This window comes from Aquarana catesbeiana, linkage group LG05, assembly GCF_042186555.1.
Source record: "Aquarana catesbeiana isolate 2022-GZ linkage group LG05, ASM4218655v1, whole genome shotgun sequence".
In the NCBI taxonomy this organism is placed as follows: domain Eukaryota; kingdom Metazoa; phylum Chordata; class Amphibia; order Anura; family Ranidae; genus Aquarana; species Aquarana catesbeiana.
In genome coordinates, this window is record NC_133328.1 from 497,230,250 (window position 1) to 497,250,867 (window position 20,618).

At 41.3% G+C, this 20,618-nt stretch overlaps 1 protein-coding gene across 17 annotated transcripts in view; it reads left to right on the top strand.

The window, feature by feature from the left end:
• The window catches only part of DTNA (dystrobrevin alpha), a 393,012-nt gene that overhangs the window by 265,550 nt on the left and 106,844 nt on the right, over positions 1 to 20,618 (top strand). For all 17 annotated transcript variants that reach the window (XR_012244518.1, XM_073631546.1, XM_073631548.1 and 14 more), the window contains exons 6-9: positions 2,045 to 2,199; positions 9,011 to 9,116; positions 11,334 to 11,500; positions 13,069 to 13,193. Coding sequence is in view for 16 of the 17 variants with exons in the window: in XM_073631546.1 (XP_073487647.1) it covers positions 2,045 to 2,199; positions 9,011 to 9,116; positions 11,334 to 11,500; positions 13,069 to 13,193 (553 nt within the window). In the remaining variant the exon portion in view is untranslated. The remainder of the gene's footprint in view (positions 1 to 2,044; positions 2,200 to 9,010; positions 9,117 to 11,333; positions 11,501 to 13,068; positions 13,194 to 20,618) is intronic.

Consider the following 20,618-nt stretch of genomic DNA (forward strand, 5'->3'; position numbering starts at 1 on the left):
TTATCAATATCTTTTTGTAAGTGAGGTCTGCATTACTGGATACAGTGTTCTTAAAAAAAAAAAAAAAAAAAAAAAACGGAGCTCCACCCAAAAAAGCATGGCATGCAGTTTTTTTTTGGGGGGGGGGAGCAGGTACCTAGTTATGCCTAGGCGATCCAAGGGGAAGTTCTCCCCCCCCCCCCGCATTCTTCTGGGACACGTCCCAGGTCCCAGAAGACTTCTGGACTATTCAGGAGGCATAGCACGACTCATGCATGCGCAGGGTACACCTGGCTGTGAAGCCGCAAACTGCCAGGCACCCACAGTCAAGATGCCGGAGCTAGGGAGAGAAGGGACGGCATGGGTGAGCATATCACTGGATCCTAGGACAGGTGAGTGTGTGTTTAGTAAAAGTCAGCAGTTTTTTTTAGGCTCCGTTCACATCTTGGTGTCCCAATTTGCCCGATCTGGGGCGCCAAGATGTGAATGGAGGCTTAATGAACACAAAAACGACTGATGCTCCCATTTAAGATGTAGGTAATTAAACTTTGTGAGCTCTGCTACCTTCCCTAATAACCTCTGACAAGCTACATATATGGATCTTCACTGTCTGACCTGCTCAGCACTGCACAGCCTCTTCTTGAGAATCCTACCCATCTGGTCCTGGTCCTCCCAGGGATGCATGCTGTACACTACATTTATACCAATGAAAAGTCCATGTTCCTGCATACACTATACGGCACCTTTTTGCCCTGCAGATCATCTGGCTTCAGTACTTTCACTGACACAGAGCAAGTACTGAAAGCCTTCATCTTCGTGTTTGTTCTATACTAGTGACTCACAAATTACTGAAACCATTTGATCATCATGACCACCAGGAAACTAGCATTTTCAGGACAGGAGCAGCAGCCATCCAATATCTTGAAGTGTATTTGTGTTTGCAAAGCATTAATTGGTTTTCAAATAGAAAGCCCAGCACTGCCTGTGTTCTTGTCAGTGGCCTTTGTACAACCTAAGCTGGCCATAGATGAATTGAAAAGCAGATGGTTCAGCAAGGACTGGCTGAATTTCAATCCGTCCATGGCCATTCCCACTCAAGAGAAGTCGATCTAATAAGGAGTTTCTCTCAAAGGGGAATGTTGGAAAATTTCCATTCAATGCTGCAGCACTGATCATTGTATTCTGACAGCAGTTGAGTTCCAACTGTCAGAATACGCAGTGAGGATTCCTCCATCCACTTTGTTTAGCTGGATGAGGGATCGGTTTTTCTTTTTTTTTTTTTTCTTTTTGATAGACCCGCTAGCTGATCAAAAATAACAAATAATCCATCTATGGCCAGCTTCACTAATTCAAAAAAGTTTCAATTCCTGCATGAAATGGAGAAGATTTATGTCCCTTTTCTGAATCATTCAACTGCCAGTACTGATCGGATGCTGGTTTACCAGCACGCCAATTTGACAGAAGCCATTGAGACCAGTTTCTGTTAGACAGGGAGCTGTACACAGAGACTGAAAATCATCCGGTTCCTGACGAACCGACCATTTTCGGCCTGTGTGTGCCTGGCATAAGCGATGTTAGTGTTGCTATCTCCCCTGCTGTGTTATTATGTTCTGATGGGCCATTGGCTACAAGCGCTGATCGGCTGCTGTTTTTTCAGCAAGACTGTTCAAAAGAAGCTACTTGTGAGATCGGCTTCTGTCGGACAGGCAGCTGTACACACTGTCCGAATGTCGGCCAGTTCCTGCTGATATGCCTTGTGTAGTTATGGTGTCTGATAATGTTGGCGAGCCAGTTGACTGGGGTAGATTTGGGGCAGCATAGAACAGTTAGCCTAGGCCTCTATGGGGGCTGAAAGAAGAAACATGTCCCTGGCAACTCTCATTGTTTATCACCAAGTTGATGGTCCGTGACATACAAGAATGATTCTCACTTTGCTTCTATCCAATTAGTTTTATTGTAGTCATTTTCTGGTGCAATAGTACCTCCTACTGATATTCATTAATAACTAATCTTACATTATGCCTAGCATACAAAGTAATTTATGTTCTGTTTCATCCGCTTCCAGATATTTTCTCCTTGATCTCGGAGTCAAGTGGGGTAATGGTTTATGGAAAATATGACCTGTTTCTTAGGGAGGTACTCAAACTGCCAACTGCTGTGTTTGAAGGTCCTTCTTTTGGCTATACGGAGCAGTCTGCGAAATCTTGTTTCTCACAGCAGGTACAATAAAGTTAAATAAAATTGTTATTGTTTAAAATGAAAGCAGGTCAATGAACAATATGGATGAGGAGTTTGCAGATCTGCAAGTAGAAGATCACTAATGACTTTTGGTGCACATAAAGGTCTTGCGACATGAGACTACAGAATGAGCCTTTTTTACAGGTCATGGTTCTTTAATGTAAATTATGTATATTATGTTTCAAATTTATTATTTCTTAAAAAAACATAATCCGCTCATAGTGGGAAAACCTGGTTACTGGCACAGGCAGACTGACAGATACAAATTATTAAAGACATACGCTGATTAATGGAAACAAAAACAAAACAAAAAAATGACAGTAAGAAGCACCGAACATAGAATAACCATACCCTAGTGAAAGTTAATGACCAGCAAGGACATATTTCTAGGTGAAAATCACCCAGTACAGTTAAGAATATGTAAACTGCAAAAAAAAATTTAAAATCCATTGAGCGCACAGTGCGTTGCAAACATAAATCTCTCTTAATCAGTGCATGTTTAGGAGATATTTACTGTACATACAGGAAAGCTTTATTATAGGCTTACCAGTAGGTATAAATATAAAATAGCTTTACTACCACTTTAAAGCGGTATTAAAGGAGTTGTAAACCCTCTGGGTTTTTCACCTTAATGCATTCTATGCATTAAGGTAAAAAACCTTCTGTGCTGCAGCAACCCCCCAGAGCCCCTCTATTTTCTTACCTGAACCCGATCGTTCCAGCGACTAAAATGAGCCCAGCAGCTCCAGCCGCTGTCTCAGGTCCTCATTGGACAGATTGATATCAGCAGAAGCCACTGACTCCCACTGATGTCAATCAAATCCAGTGACATGGGGGGCGGGGCCGAGTTCTGCTGTATGTGTCAATGGATGCTGCAGCAGGACTCGGGAGCGCGCCCGCACGAGTGCCCCCATGGAAAGCGGCTCTCCGTGGGGGCACTTGAGGAGGAGGAACGCCACCGGGGGATCCCAGAAAAGGAGGATCGGGGCCGCTCTGTGCAAAACCCCGGTAAGTATAGGCATGTTTGTTATTTACAAACAAACAAAAAAAAATAAAATATTGCAGCCTGCCAGTTCTTAGGTGTTGTGACTGCCTTAGTTTTTAAACTTTTTTCCCTTTATTCTCATCTGGCAATCTGTCCAGTAAATGTTATTTTTCAACTTCCTTTAACAGACCAAGCTGTCCAGCAGAGGTGGCAGCTAAGGGGTTGAGACAAATCAATTAACACTGTCAGGGGTGTTTGCAATGATCAGCTTTTATTCTTTTATGTAAAACTTTTGTTCCAAAGAATAAAAAAACTTTTGGTGTAACTGCTTAGAAAGTGTTAGCTGGAGTTTGGCTTTAATTTGTTACTTAAAGCAGAGTTCCAGCCTGTATTGAAAAAAAAATAAAGTCAGCAGCTACAGTACCTGTACACGAGAATGTGTTTACAGCGCGATCCCATCGCTCTGGTTCTCGGCGACAGGGTACTGTGCATCTCGCGCTGGCTGCAATAGGAAAAACACATTTTCCTATTGCAGCCAGCACGAGAGGGAATTCCCCTCCAGGGGCATACCAGGCCCTTAGGTCTGGTATGGATTTTAAGGGGAACCCCCTACACCGAAAAAACGGCGTGGGGATCCCCCCAAAATCCATACCAGACCCTTATCTGAGCACGCAGCCCGGCCAGTCGGGAAGGGGGGTGGGGACGAGCGCGCCCCCCCTCCTGAACCGTACCAGGCCACATGCCCTCAACATGGGGGGGTGGGTGCTTTGGGGAAGGGGGGCGCCCTGTGGCACAGTACCCCGGCCAGGGTTGTCAGGAAGAGGCCCTTGTCCTCATCAACATGGGGACAAGGAGCTTTGGGGTGGGGGGCCACAGGGCGCCCCCCTTCCTCAAAGCACCCACCCCCGCATGTTGAGATCACGCGGCCTGGTATGATTCAGGGGGGGGGGGGGCGCTCGCTTGTCCCCACCCCCCTTCCTTACCGGCCGGGCTACATGCTCGGATAAGGGTCTGGTATGCTTTTGGAGGGGAACCCATGCCGGCGTGGAGTTCCCCCTCATGATTCATAATTCATACCAAACACCTGTCAGCAATGCCTGTCACTCATCGGGAAAGGAAAAAAACACATTTTTCCTTTCCCGATGAGCAAGTCAGCTCGGCGCTGGCTCCCGCGATGGGGCTTGCAGGTGTCAAATCTCGCCGATAACAGCGGCGAGATTGACACAATATCGCGGTCACCTACTGTACAAATACTGTAGCTACTGACTTTTAATATAAGGAAACTTACCTGTCCAGGGAGCCAGCAATGTCGACACCTGAAGCAGACCCGTCCATCGGCTTGAGGCGCAGGCGCCAGCATCCTTACTGAAGGAAACAGGAAGTTAAGCCTTACGGCTTCACAGCTTGTTTCCTACTGCACATGCGTGAGTTGCATTGCACTTTCTGAAAGGTCCTGCAGTCTTCTGGGACCTGTGTGTCTCCCAGAAGGCAGCGGGGGGAAGGAGGAGGGGCCATAAATAACATGCCCCCCCACAGAAAGGTGCCAAATGTGGCATCGGAGAGGGGGAGGAAGCAGATAAGCGGAGCTTCCACTTTTGGGTGGAACTCCGCTTTAAGTCCATCTATATTTGCTAGTGCATGTAATATTGTCCATTCCCCAGATCGACATTGTTGCTGTCAGAAGGTTTCTCTGTTGTCCCTCCAGTGGAGTGGAGACACCCTAAGACAGGAAGTATGTTACTGGCTGGATTGTAAGGTAAAAATAGGGAGAAAAAAAAGGAAACTAATGCAGCAACCACATTTTAGGATTGGAAAACTGCGATATAGAAAATGTTTGTTTCTAGGTTTAATGCAGTTTGAGGATAAGTTACTGTAGTTTGTGAAAAGAAGTCAGCATGACCTTCAAAGACAAACATCTGAATGCTTTGAAGATAACCTGTACATATATGGTGGCTGTTTTACCTGCCAATGATTTGCATTACTGTCTGCCTATTCAGATATTTGCACATCCATACAAAATATCCAGGTGTGATACTGGACTGTTCTCTGCTTTAGCAATACAACCTGGTCACTTCTTTCTCCAGCCTGTGATTTGACAGTCAAGGGGCAGCAATAGACTAAAGGAGTTAATCCCACTGCTTACTCTACCCTCTGCTCCTGTCAGCATGTTTTTTGTCAGCATATGTGTAAGCAGCACATCTGTTTGGTACCTAATGCTGCCCCTCCACTTTCCAAGTCTACAGTACATTTACAACAGGGGTGCTCAACTTGTGGCCCTCAACCTCAAACCAAGGAAGTGCATGCCTTGGGTCAGCAACCCGTTGATTGATATTTGGGGTTGCCTACCCACCATCCCAGAGCATCAGAGTGCATCGAGCTGACACCAGCAGCAGAGGAAGCAGGCAGCCGAGGAGAGAGCAGGAGCTACATAAGCCTATGCTTCCTCTGTAGCACCGGCTCCTGTCATAGGCAGTGTCATTCCAAGTGCACTTCACATGGAACATTTCTAGCAGCCTGGAGATGGAGAGCAATGACAGCAGAAGCTGAAAGTGAAAAGAAGGTCATTGTATGAAACGTCACATCCACTGGGCATATTAGTTTTTGCAATGGGCCTATTAGCACCTCTAAAATGGTTAACCACTATTAGGCTGATTTTTCAATGATCCGCGGCTGCAGCTCAGTGCACCTGCAGCTTTCCACACCAAAACTCCTGAATGCAGGAGTCAAGACTATGGCAAAGCACTGTTAACCCGCAGGAAAGCCACAGGTACACTGTGCTGCATGCACAGTGTGGGTAAACCACAGCGCATCAGTGTGAAAGTAGCCTTATAGGGGGCTCAGGACAGTAAGGGCTTGTTTACATTTGCGGTTTGGCAGGCTTTAAAACCCCATAGTTGAGCTGTGTTTTACAGTGAATTTAGCATTGGGGTCGCAATGGCGACCCTGCTTCATGCTCCAGGGGGCTTGTGCGATCTCCCTGTCACATTCTGCTTTGCACTTGGACAGGAGGGACAGCATATACAGGACCCAGTCCCCTCCATTTTCTTTCTGCAACTGCTAAAATCTGGCTTCTCCTCCTCTTCCTCCCACCAGCATTCAGCGGCTGCAGGAGGAAAATGTTCATTATACCATTCAAAATAAAAAACACCCCTGGTTTACAAGAACTTGTTCAAATCCAGGTGGTTAAATTAGTTGCATTTAAAAATATCTTTATTATTCAGTTGCAAAATAACTGCATAAGTTTTCACACATTTTCAGTTTATTGAGAATAAATATGATTACTCAAAGGTAGCTTTTTATTTCCTTATGTTTAATGGCTAGGGAGTGTTCATTTCCCTGAAATACTCCTAGCATACTGTTGACATTGAGATACACAGACTGGTAGAGTTTAATGACTAAACTAATATTTTCAGTTTGACAGTGACAGTTTTTCCATGAGTGGAGACACCTGTCTCATTGGTTGCTAAGTGTGATAATTCCTTTAACTTGAGGATATTTTGTCTCACTTCCAATGGAACACAGATAGTAGTGCCATCTCCAGAGAGGTTCTCTAACCATATTTTACTTTATCCAAAAACAAAGTTCAGGCTGGAATTCTGGCACTTTGATTGAAAAAGGGCACAGAATCGAGTGCATCGAAAGCCAAAACCTTTATTTCGTTTTGGATGGAGAAGAGGGGAGGGTTAGAACCTTGTTTAGGTTCATATTGCTGTCTGGGCCTTGCTAGGAACATGTAGCCTTGCTATTTGTCCTACTGAACATTGTCCCCAGGACATAAAGTAATGCAAAGTCCAAAATCTTACAGTTGTCACCAGAACTGGAGATTAAGGTAAATATACCAATTGAGACACACTTTAGGTGACAAGTGTCTGAGAGGAAATTTCCTCTCGCTTTGTGGAGATACCCTCTCACTTTCTGTTTTGTCTCCAGATCAGAAATCAAAAGAAAATCTCCCAATTTGACCATCAAACAAAAAAAAAACTTACAGATTTTAGCCACTGCTAATCAAAACTAAAATAAAACGTTTTTGTTTTAGAAAGGCTATAAGGCCATTGCAACATAACTTTAAAGAACGCAAATGTTTATGTAAAATTTCTATTAGCTTTACACATATTTCAATGTTTATTTAGAGTGAGAATATGCTTAAAACTTTTAAATGGGAGGCTTATATATATATAGTAAGAGCCCTTTGATATCTTAATATGCATTGCTACAGGGGACATTTTTCAGTGAAACACTTGCAAACTTGTTTAATCATTTATATGTTTCATTAAATAGTTAAAAAGGACTGTAGGCTGAAACTGAATAATCTATGCCATGTTATTTGCCATAACAATAGTTGTCTTCAGTCATGTGACTGCTGTCATTGTCATTGACTCTCATTGCTAAAAATAACAGTTGTATACAGGCAATTGTTATAGCTTAGTGAGTAGAGCCTTTCATGGTTAGCATTTTTGTCCTTGAGGGCCATTTGGTGTGCCTGTAGGTGTACAGATGTGCTTCCTTGTGAAAGAGAAGAGATAATTATGTAATTTGTCACTACATGCGATGCAGGAGTGAAGCATCAACCAGGTAATAAATATCTCCATTCTCACATGGCAGTAAATAATAATTGTCACATTTTAATTCCAGGTTAGCATTAGAACTCTAAACCTTTCCTCATTTAGGAGTTTGACATTCTGTAGAGATTTGATGTGTTTAATAGATTTTTCCGAACTATGTAATCTTATTATAAATTCAGATTTTTTTTTTTCTTGGGGCATCCATCATTACTTTGACTCTCATGAATGTATACTGTATGACTTGGTTAGAGAACTCAGTATAATTTATTCTTTTTTATTTCCAAATCTGGGATAGAAAACGTATCATTTGTATCCTGTTGCTACTAATAAGGCAGAGGCTTTTACCTAAATTGCCCATAGATCCCGGGGGGGGGGGGGGGGGGGGTCCTCCATCCATCCATGCATCCATCCACATTGTTGTTGTGGATGGAGAAACCGTCTTCTTTTTTTTTTTTCTTTTTTTTTTTTAGCCCACTAGATGAATTAAAAAAAAAGAACCATCGACGAGCCAGCTTAAGTTTAGTACCATACAGTGTTCCTTAAATTCCCTCCAACCAAAAGTCTTATGCCCCGTACACACGATCGGATTTTCAAACAACAAATGTTGGATGTGAGCTTGTTGGCAGGAAAATTCCGAATGCGTGTATGCTCCATCAAACATTTGTTGTTGGCTAGCAGGTTCTCAAATTTTCCGCCAACAAACTTTTGTTGTCTGACTTTCCGATCGTGTGTACCCAAGTCCGTCACATAAAAATCCACGCATGCTTGGAATCAAGTATGAGCCGAAAGCGCTCGGTCTTGTAAAATTAGCGTTCGTAATGGAGATATCAGGTACGTCTTGTATGTCACTACGTTCGTAATTGATGGCCAACATTTGTGTGACCGTGTGTATGCAAGACAAGTTGGAGCCAACAACCTTCGCACAAAAATCCACGGTTTTGTTGTCGGAAAGTCTGATCGCGTGTACAGGGCATTATACTCGCCTGTCCTTGATTGAGTGATTCTCTAGGAGCCACACAGCCACCACTGCAAAGTCTCCTGGATGGGTAGCACTTCTCCTGCAGTTAAATGGAGAAGATAGCTGGCACTCGTGCAACTTCCTGAGGTTCACACAATGATATGGCAAGAGTGAGGATAGGTAAGTGGTGGGGGGGGGGGGGGGCAGTTAAAGTATAATTGTACTAAAAGGCTTTTTCTAACCTGTAACTAATAAATCTTACAAGGTCATTTTTTTATCTCTTAACAGAAAAAAGTTACCTTAAATTCTTTCTTGGATACACTTATGTCTGACCCACCACCTCAGTGTCTTGTCTGGTTACCTCTCCTGCATCGACTGGCGAATGTAGAAAATGGTAAGTGACTCCCTAGTGAGCAGCAAATGTTTTCATTTTTTTTTTTTTTTGTAACTATGTTGTGTTGGGGGTGTGGCCTGGTTGGAGTCCAGGCTGAGGTTGCCACTTCTGATCTCAGGGAATGTACGGATGTGAGCTCATAGGGAGATTTTTTTTTTTTTCACTTTTTTTTTTTTTCACTTTTTTTTTTTTTTCACTTTTTTTTTTTTGGAAGATTGTGTCACACAAATTACACTAATTTGGTTTATTATTATTATTTAGGAAAAGCTATGCGGGTGTGTTGACTTCTTTTTTTTATCCTAGGAGTCTAGCATCAAAAAAAAAAAAAAAAAAAAAAAAGTCAACACCTCCGCTCTCTTTCCTCCCTGGGGTCCCCCAAGCATACCTTTTTTCTAGGGGTCTTCTGGTTGGTCAGAGAACGTCATAGGTTAATGTCTTTTCATCCATTGCATTGAACATCTCTCACGTAATGTGTAAGCACTGTTCAGTGCAGCAATGCTGTCAGCTTAAGCTATGTGACACGGAGGATGGATCTATGAAAGCTCGAGCTCAAAGGAAGTGATTGATACTTATTTTGGTTATGAAGATTTGTAACATTGAATGGGGGAAAAGCATTGCTGCAGTGGACAGCCCTGGGATAAAGGTGAATTTTGCCGCAAAAGCTGCTTTTTTTTTTTTTTTTTTTTTTTTTTTTTACTATTACTAGGCTAATTATTGTAATATTTTTGAAGCTGGAGTTTATCTTTATCTTTAAATTTCTCCTAAAAATATTCTCCTGAAAAATCTCCATGAAAATTTAGCAAACAGTAATTTATGCTGCTTATTCTGTTTGTTTTAATTACAGACAAACTTAACCACTTCCCCCTTGCCATATAGCAGGATGACGGCCGGTAAGTTGTTGTATTATCCTGACTGGGCGTCAAATGACGTCCAGCAGGATAAGTCGCTAGTGCGTGCCCACGGGGGCGTGCAGGGGGCGATTGGTGGTGTGGTGTGTCAGTCTGCATCTCCGATCCCTGTAAAGAGCCTATGATGTAGGCTCTTTACCATGTGATCAGCTGTGTCCAATCACAGCTGATCAAATGGTAACCAGGAAGTGCCATTTTTCGGCTTTTCCTCTACTCGCGCTGACAAGGCACGAGTAGAGGAGAGCCGATTGGCTGCTCTCCTGAGGGGGGGGGTCTGCGCTGATAATCACTGCGTTGATTATCAGTGTAGACCCATCGAGGGTTCCCACTAGAGCCCACCAGGGATGCCAATCTGTGCCCATTAGAAATGCAAATCTGTGCCCATCAGTGATTGCCTGTCGGTGCCTCCGAATCAGTTGCCTATCAGTGCCCACCAGTGCCGCCTATCAGTGCCCACCAGTGCTGTCTATCAGTGCCGCCTATCAGTGCTGCACATAAACGCCTCATCAGTGCCCGTCAGTGATACTACATCGTACACCTCATTATTATTTTTTATTCCCCTTTATTTTAGAAAAACTGCAAACTTTTCTGTAAGTTAGATGCTTTTTAGGATATCTCAGACGTTAAAGCCTAAGTTTCGCTAAAACCAAAAACACAAAAATCAGCACAATGGATATACCATTTGATGTATACCTTTTGCTTATTCTACTTTTTAGGAGAAATCTACTGCCACCATATTCTTCCCATGTGGCAGGGGTTAATACAACTAAAGGGCTGTCAGGAGCTCTCATAAATCCCCCATTCATAGAATACAGCTTCTATGAATGGAGGGGGTGCAGCTATCAATCATCTGCCCTTCCCTCATTCATACAGTAGATCCTGTGTCATTCATGTTTCTGATTTTAGCTGAATATGGGCTTTATTTTTATTTTCCTATTGGTCCCTCGTCCTCTGTGTGTCATAGCTAGATAGGTCAGATCTAGTTAAAAAGAAAACAACTTGTTTGTATTGCTTTGAGTAAGCTGTGCAGTCAATCTGCATGTTTCAATGAGGGGGCCTTCAGCTAGAATTCACATTATCTGCTTTCTTCCTGCAATGCAATAGACACACAAGTTGAATTCTTTGCAGGATTTCTACCAATGTTTAACAAACATCCTAATGTAAAAATAGAGAAGAGTTCTTTAATCAGCTGACAATGTTGAGACCAAAAATTTAGATTAGACGTTATGATCATTTACTTGACTGATGTGTGTACAAATAGGGCAAACATGCCTATTTACATATCTATACAATTTCTTTTCTCTCTTAGTCTTCCACCCAGTTGAGTGTTCCTATTGCCACAATGAGAGCATGATGGGTTTCCGCTATCGCTGCCAGCAGTGTCACAATTACCAGCTCTGTCAGGATTGCTTTTGGAGGGGACATGCCAGTGGTTCCCATAGCAACCAGCACCAAATGAAAGAGTACACATCATGGGTAAGAGGGGGCTCACAGGGTTCTGAGCTACGCCACAGAAGAGAGACACAGGAGGGGATTAACCCAGAAAGATAGGGAAACCAGCACGCTATATATTTGGTGAGGGGAGATTATCACTCCGATAATTGATAATTTATCAACCAACTGGTGTTTGTGTACAGATAAATGGATTAAGAGTGAGTATTTCATATCGCTTGTGTGTTGAGTTTACCTAAATGTGTGGTACTTGAAGAGCTAGGGCTAAAATTCAGAAGAAAGGAAACTAGATATGTTTGCCTTTTTGTTGTTTTTTTATTGCTATTTAGCAGTTAAAAGTAGAGTTGAAGCTTAGTATTGTAACATTACCATCAGGTTTTAAAAATCTTTTTAGAATCACCAAACATCTGAAGTCGAAAAGTTATAAAGCATCACCATAGAGGAAAAAAGACAATTGGCAATTTGGTGGTACTTATCACTAAATCTGGCAGATAACGTAGAAAGGGTTGCATTTTTGATATACATCTCTTTCAAATAATGAACATTTTTATTTTTGTTGGAAGTAGTTTTTTGAGAACCTTGTTTCTCATTTGCTATTATTAACAATAATCATTTTAAGTTTTTTAAAATATTTTTTTCATCTTATGGGCAGCAATTCACTAAAAATGTATAAACCAGTAAAATGGTCAGCATTCACGTTTGTCAACACATATTACACAAGCTAATTTAAAAGCTACCTTTATTACACTGGTAGCAGGGGTCTCCAGCAAAATTTGTGGTGACCATTTTTTTTTTAAACCAGAAAAAAAACCTTACTGAGATTGTACTGTGAAAACTTTTCTTGCAATCTTGTTAATTATTAAAGATGATCTGACAGAGTGTTCTGTTGGACTTGAAAGTACCTTTATGTCCCCCCCCCCCTCCTTTTTTTTTTCTCTACTTCACCAACATCATGGGGGTGGTTGTGTTGCGTGTGTTTTTTTTTTTTTTTTTTCTTTTTTCTTTTTTGCCCCCCAGGAACCCGCTGGCTGCGGGTTGTTCAAGTCAGAGTGGGTTGGCCTGGCATCTTCCTCAAAGCACTGTGAAGAGTTAGGGATACCTGACAGGTTTGGGCTACAGTTATTAGCTAGCTGTAACTGCCCTACATGTGATGCCAAGATCCCTGTTTAGTTTGGTTACTGTTTATCATTTTGCAAATGATTGAGGCTTCTTGCGCCCCTTGGGGGTTTTGACTCCACAGACATGCTTGCGATCACACATTAAGACTAAATTGTGTATGATCCTTCATGGAATTGTATCTGTTTGGCTCTTGACCTATATTTTATGTTTCTGTGGACAACTTTCTTTGTTCCTTTTATTTTTCAATGAATAAAAATGTATTATGGGGAAAAAAAATATTAAAGGTGAACATTTAGATAAAACCAAAAAAAAACAAAAGCTAAGGTCTTGATTGCCCATGTGTTCAAAATGTGAATGGAAGCCACACACTGGAATCAAAGGGTGTCTGCTAGTGCCAATGAGAACGAAAGTGTCCCCAGGACATCGCCATGGCTCTTTACATGTCTTTATATTATATTTTTTCTTCTTTGCAGAAATCTCCAGCAAAGAAGCTTACTAATGCACTTAGCAAGTCTTTAAGCTGTGCTTCCAGTCGCGAGCCTCTGCACCCAATGTTTCCCGATCAACCGGAGAAGCCTCTAAACCTGGCTCACATTGTGTGAGTATCACGCCAGTCAGCTCTGCAGATACGTTCCTTCCATTAAAAGTTTTTGGTGAACTCCTGCACATTCTAAGAGTTTTAAAAAGTCAGGAACTAGGGTTTCCATTCAGGGGCAGCAATTGTGTATGTTGCTATGTATTGTATGTGCTGTGCATTGTGTGTAGCCTTCACGACTTGCCTGGAAACAGACTGCAACAAGCCTTTTGTATTATATCTCTTCTGCTGCTGAGCTACATATTCAAAGGAAGGTCACGAGTGAATAAAATCTGTTTGTTTTTAGTGGCATCACACATTTCTATCTTTATTCTTTTGTGTTAGATGGGTCTACAGCACAAACAAATTGCACCATTTTATACATAAAAACCATATGAACTCCACTGGTGGATTCTTTTAAATTCAATTTAATCAAGGTAAGCCAGGAAAGTCAGGAAATGTTGATTTAACAGTTGATATGCTTAAAGATTAACTCCAGCCAACTAACTCTAGCAGAGGTACCTCTAGCAGAGGTATTATTTGGGAATCATTGCAGTTCTAAAGCAGCCACCACCAGCTAACCTGTATTATAGGAAGTGAACCGAGTGTCAAATATGCAATACTGCAATGCAGAACTGCAGTTTGGAATTGTTGGCTTCCATTCTCCTGGCAGATGTACGTTGTACTTACACAGGAAAAAAGCAATGTTTTTTGCAAGTTCAGTTAAACAAAATAAGCATGTTTTGTACATCACAGAACGATAAGTATATACTTTAGCAGTTTGTTTTTATTTCACAGCAGTAGAACAGGATCCTGTTGAGTGATGTATACCATTATATCTGTTGTATAACAACTATAATAGAAATCAGAACTAAAACACCACAGTAATGTGAACTGAACGTACAAGTGGTTATTGGTGCACCAGCATTTATTTTGATCAGTTATTACAGGTATTTTAATAGCACTGTACATACATATCAGTCTTTGCCCCCAAGGAGCTTACAATCTAAGTTCATCATCTCCAAGCATATATACATGCATACACATACTCGGGCCGATTTTGATTGGGGACAGCCAACAGCATGTTTCTGGAGTATGCATGTAAGCACAGTGAGAACATGCAAACTCCATGCAGATAGTGACTTGACTGGGATTTGATGCGGGGACCATAGTAAGCCATTGTTCTGTCCATTAGAGGTGTCATGGTGGAACCACACTGTGATGTCTATTGTGAACCCTATAATGAAATCTGGAAGCACCCCAGCATCAAGTCATCTCAGACCTACGCTAACATCGTGTCTGGTAGAGGACGACCCTAATTGCAGTTTCGGATTCCAGTTTTGTCTTGGTGGGTGTTAGGGGTGGTAGACTCGCTATTTGAGGTACGAGGTGCTTACTGACCAGCAGGCTCCCCCTCTTTTGCCCGACCCCCATCCCCGTTTTTTCTCCCCTTTACTTCTTTTCTTGTAACCAAGAATGAGCTCCGGCGTGTTCGCACACCCACGTGCAGAGCCCGCCAGGAAGTCGGCGCTGCGCTTATCACAGGCAGTGAGACATTTCCTGATCTCTGCAGCCGCGCATCGGAACAATGTCTCTCTGCCTGTGATTAGCGCAGCGCAGTGCCGACTTCCTGGCGGGCTCTGCACATGGGGTGTGCGAACACGCCGGAGATCATCCTTGTAACCATTCCACTGTTTTTTTAGAGGAATGTTGTCCCATGCTTGCCTGAGCATATCCTGCTCTAAAACCTGGATACATATTTCAGCATTCATGGTGCCTTTCCAGATGTGTAGCCTGCCCATTTCATCCACACTAATGCACCCCCATACCATCAAATAGAACCGCAGAGAATAGCGCACACATACTGAAAAAAAAAAGTTACTTTCAAATCTTACAGGGCTATTTAAAAACTCCTGATCTTAATAAGTAAATATTGGGATTTAGCCACACCATATAGCCCTACCGTGCTTAAGCTCACCACTGTCTGAAAGTACCCCATTTTCAGTGGGTCCTATAGTATTCATAGAATGAAAGATAAATCCCACTTCTCTTAACCATGGGAGATAATTTCTCCTTACATGGAAGAAGTGTGCTAAAAAAAAAGTGTGCCCCTCCAACCCTTTGTTTGTACCAAACCATCAAAGGCACAGGCTTTTGAACTGAGTGCTGTTAACAAGCCTGAAGCTCCCTCCCCTCTGTAGTCCAGAGGACGTGGTGCCCATAGTTGCCAACTTTTCATTTATCCTACTGGTTGATCATAAAACTGTCATACGTGTGTCTGCACATGCTTGGATCATACATTGAGATCTGTGACTATCCTCTAACAATACAGAGTTTGCACAGATAGACAGGGCTGATTTCCAGTTATTGTTACCATTAGCAACAGTGGCCGGGTATATTAAATATCTTGTGAATGGGAATGATATTCATCTGTCAGAGCATATAATTACCTTCCGTTACTGGGAAATAAGGAGATTACCAGTTCCATGCCATTTTTGAAATGTGTCAAATTCCAGCAATTTTGCATGGAACTGTTCATCCCAGCACTGGAGTAATATTGTTTACACAGGGAAGTTTTGGGTTGAGTGAGGTCTGCACCATAGTGGAGTGTTGTTTTATCAAAATGTTTTCATTTTTTTAACTGGGTGATGGAAATGTGGATTGCAAATGAAATGAAAGAATTTCATGTTTTAAAATGAGTTTTTGTCCCTGAGGTGTATCCATAATATGTGCAGTTCACCCGGGCCCTGGAAGGGGATGGGGCCCACTGTGTAGTCACTCAACACATTGTGGGTACACTCCACACTGTATACCAGCCACTTACAATCCTCTGGGAGTTATTATTCCAGCCAACAATTGACCGCTAATGCTGGGAGTATTGTTCCAACTGGCCACTGGCCATCAGTGCTGAGAAGGGGGGGGGGGGGGGGTTATTGCTCCAACTAATGACTGACCACCAATATTTACTGATCAAAGTGCTTATTTTTGGTATAGTTGCTAGTTGCTAATTCTTTTTTGAAGTTCTTTAAGGCACACAGAAAAGCATATGTAATGAAAGCGTTTCATGTTTTTAAAAATGGTTGTGCTAACTGTTGTATTGATTCAGTTAGTTTCATTAAACCATGCTCCTTTAGGACCCTCCCACCAGCCACACTCGCCATTTAGCACAGTCCACTGTGCAAATCATTTTTCTGCAGATAGCAATTTTTTTTTAAATGTTCATGTGTAGGTAACTACACATGGCTGTGTGACATGGCTCTCCCTTGTTGTAGCCAACTTAGGATCTTGCATATAGACCCATAGCATTCAGAAAACTCCCCCGCTTCAGGGAGTTTAAAGTCATACAGATCGCTAAATGAAAGGGTCAGCAGGAAGAAAATGTGCATATCTAATGAGAAAATATGCCTGATGTATCTCATGTACATACAAGAATTTGCTGATGAGTCTTTGGCCTTCACTTCTTCCCCATGTCACAGAAAAAAATCATACCTATAGTGGATATAAAAAGTCTACACACTGTAACAATGCCAGGTTTTGGAGATGTAAAAAATCAGAGCAAGATAAAACACTTCTGAATTTTTCCACTTTTAACGTGACTTATAACATATGCAATTCAATTAAAAATAAGATATCAAACTGGATACAAATGGGCGCTCGCTCAGTCTTTAAATGAAATAAATGCATGTACTACAAAATACGTAAAACAACTTACTCCTAAAAGTAATAATGTAGTATAATGTGTAGTACATTTATTTCATTTAAAGACCATTTTTATTTCACTTCTATCATCCATTCACATGTAGGAGGTTGTGGATGCACATATGGGATAATTAGTATTTTCACAAATTTCACAATTTATTTTTTTTTAAATTCTCCACTGAGCGATGTGTATAGGGCAAGCGCTTTTTTTTATCCAGTTTGATAGCTTATAAGTGTTTCCTTCACACTTAAAGGGGGGCAGCTGCTATATATATATATATATATATATGTGTATGTGTATATATATATATATATATATATATATATATATATGTGTATGTGTATATATATATATATATATATATATATATATATATATATATATATATATATATATATATATATATATATATATATATACACACATATATATATATATATATATATATATATATACATACATACACAAGAATTAATTGATTGGTGCCAGCCTTTTTTCCTTTTTCTCAATTAAAAATAAACTGAAATCTTTAAAGGGGGAACATTTTTAAAAAAAGTACAATAATGTGGTTGTGCAAATATGCTGACCCCTAAACTAATACCTTAAATGTCATCAACGGTCTTTTGGGGTAGGAATCTATCTTCATGGTACATCTTGCTTTGGGAATCTCTGGCCACTCGTCCTTGCCGAAGTGTTCTAAATCTTGTGAGGGCAACTCCTATGCATAGACTTCTTCAGGCCACCCTACAGTTTTTCATATGGATTCAGGTCTGGGCTCTGGCTGGGCCATTGCAAAACATTGACCTTGATGGTGAAGCCATTCTTTTTTTGATTTGGAAGTATGCTTTGGGTAGTTATTGTGCTGAAAGATAAAATGCCTCTTTATCTTTAATTTTTTTGCAGAGGCCTGAAGGTTTTGTGCCAAAATTATTCATAAGTCCTTCCACCTTGACTAAAACCCCAGATCCAGCTGAAGAAAAATAGCCCAAAGCAAATTGCTGCCACCACTATGCTGTGGGTATGGTGTTTTTTTGGTGATGCGCAGTTTTGGTTTTGCATCACACATACTTTTTGGAATTATGGCCAAAAAGTTGAATCTTTGTCTCATCAGAACATAACACATTTTCGCATGTGCTTTTGTCAGGCTGGATGTAGGTTTTTGCTGGGCTTGTATGTTTTTCTTAGTAAGAAAAGGCTTCTGTCCTGCCACCCTACTTTACAACCCAGTCATATAAAGAATACAGGAGATTGTTGTCACATGTAGCGCACAACCAGTACTTGCCAGAAAATCCTACAGCTCCTTGACTGTTGCTTTGGACCTCTAGGCAGTCTCCCGGAACAGTTTTCTTCTTGTTTTTTTATCAATTTTGAAGGAATGTCCAGTTCTTGGTAGAGCTGCATGATTCTGGCCAAAATGAGAATCACTTTTTTTTTGCTTAGAATAAAAAGATCATGATTCCCGCGACATAAAATCTTTCACATTATACAAAAAAAATTGGGCTAACTTTACTGGTTAGTTTTTTTTTTTTTTTTTTAATTAAAGTAATTTTTTCCCAAAAAATTGCATTTGAAAGACCGCTGCGCAAATACAGTGTGACATAAAATATTGCAACAACCATCATTTTATTCTCTAGGGTCTCTACTAAAAAAATATATATAATGTTTGGGGATTCTAAGTAATTTTCTAGCAAACAAAAAATGATTTTAACGTGAAACCAACAAATGTCAGCAAAAGGTTTAGTGTTTTAAGTGGTTAAACCTTCCTCGCTTACACACGCAGTGTATTCCATTTACAAATTGTTACAATGTTTAGACTTAGTTCAACTGATAAAGAATGTTGTGCTTCTTGGCAGACTGCCCAGATTTTTTCTTCCTTTTTTTTGAGGGCTGTGGCTTCAGAAGAGCAGAGAATTCTTTGCATACCAAGAATCGTGAAACACTTTTATCAAGATCGCAACGGGGAAAGAATCGCGATAATGATTCTTGACGATTAATCGTGCAGCTGTAGTTCTTGGTAATGTGACTGTTGTGCCACATTTTCTCTCCATGTTGATGACTGTCTTCCCTGTGCCCCATGGTATAGCTAATGCTTTTCTGTACCTTCTCCTGATACGTTCCAACAATGAGATCACTTTGATTCTTTGTATGCTCTTTGTGGACCATGAATTTTGCTGTAAGAAGCAACTAGAAAAATGGCAGAAAAATCCTACTAGAACATCCAAACTTTATATGGGCTTAATCATAGTCAGTACACACCTGCCATCAATGAAAGTGACTATTATTTAAACATCGGTTTGAATGTGATTGTTTAATTCTGAACACAGCTACATCCCTAATTATGATTGTGTGTGCACCCATGCAAACACATTATTTTACCCTTTTTTTTATCACCATTTACCCTTTCGCACCTAAGGGTAAAACAAATATTAATGCCTAAGCACAATTTTGTAACTTTGACATGTGTAAAATCGTACATATCATCACAACTACTTTGTGCATCCAGGTAGATTATACCATTTTTTTTTCAGGACAAATTGGGCTTTCATTTGGTGGTAAATGGTAATGTATATCTCCTAATTTTTTTTAATATCAAAGGATAACTGGCCCAAAATATATATAAAAAAAAAAAAGAAAAACATTTTTAAAATGTAGCTGTATATTTCTTGCTCCCACCATAACCTTTCACCAAGGAAAAACACAAAATAAATTCTCCTGTTCCTGACAATCGCATTGATACGTCATATGTGTATGTTGTTGTTTGGACTCGTAGTACACCCCAGAAAAAATAGTGCGCATTTTGCCTTTTTTTATTCCCACATACTTAAACACACTGACACTGATGCAAATAGAAAAAAAAAAGTGCATGTGCGGGTGGCCAGAGCGGATGCAAGCCTAGACCACTCCGCACACCCCTGGCACATAGAGCCTCTTTCAGCAGCCCTCCTATCCTGCTCGTTCCAGCACTATACCGGGTCGGTGGGCACATACAGCGGAGACCCGTTTCATGCTCACCTGGCTAGCGGGGAGGACCTATGGCAGCATTTCGTATGTGCCTTGTGGGTCTGCAAAAGGATCCAAAATGGTGTCTGGCTATAGCTACATGCAGACAGGGAAGGGGCAGCAGCAGCCACAGTCACAGAAGAACAAGGGGCAGTCCCCTGGCCATGGGTCACACAGTGTTGGTTCCCTCACAGCAATCCAGTCCTCAAGGGAGCTGGCAGATTGTCCCTGTCCGTCATCCAGCCCTGCCAGATCCTTTCCCAGGCCTCTATACCTTCTCCGGACCATGCTTCCCATACCTCATTTGCTCTGGAAAGAGATATGGCAGATATGTTCCTCAGTCAGACTAGTGGCCAGCATGTGGAAACTGACAGTCCTGAGAGATCCCCAGCTCCTTTACTTGCACCATTATCATACTCTCCAAATACTATACTTCTTGCCCACTTTGTGGATATGTTAAAAAGGGAGTTAGGGAAAGCCACCTCTAAATTGACCTCCGACCTGAAGCAAGATTTCCAGGATTTGGGGTGTCGTCTAGAAAGCATTGAATCCAAAGTTGATGACACTGTCCATAGAGTGGCACAAAACACTACCCTGATTACTGAACTCCACGATCATCTGGAGGAAGCTTACAGTAAAATTGACGATCTTGAAAACCGCGCCAGGTGATATAATTTTCGCATTGGTGGTTTGGCAGAAACAGTTAATGATATCACCTCTATCACTTCCTCACTGATGCAATCAGCTGT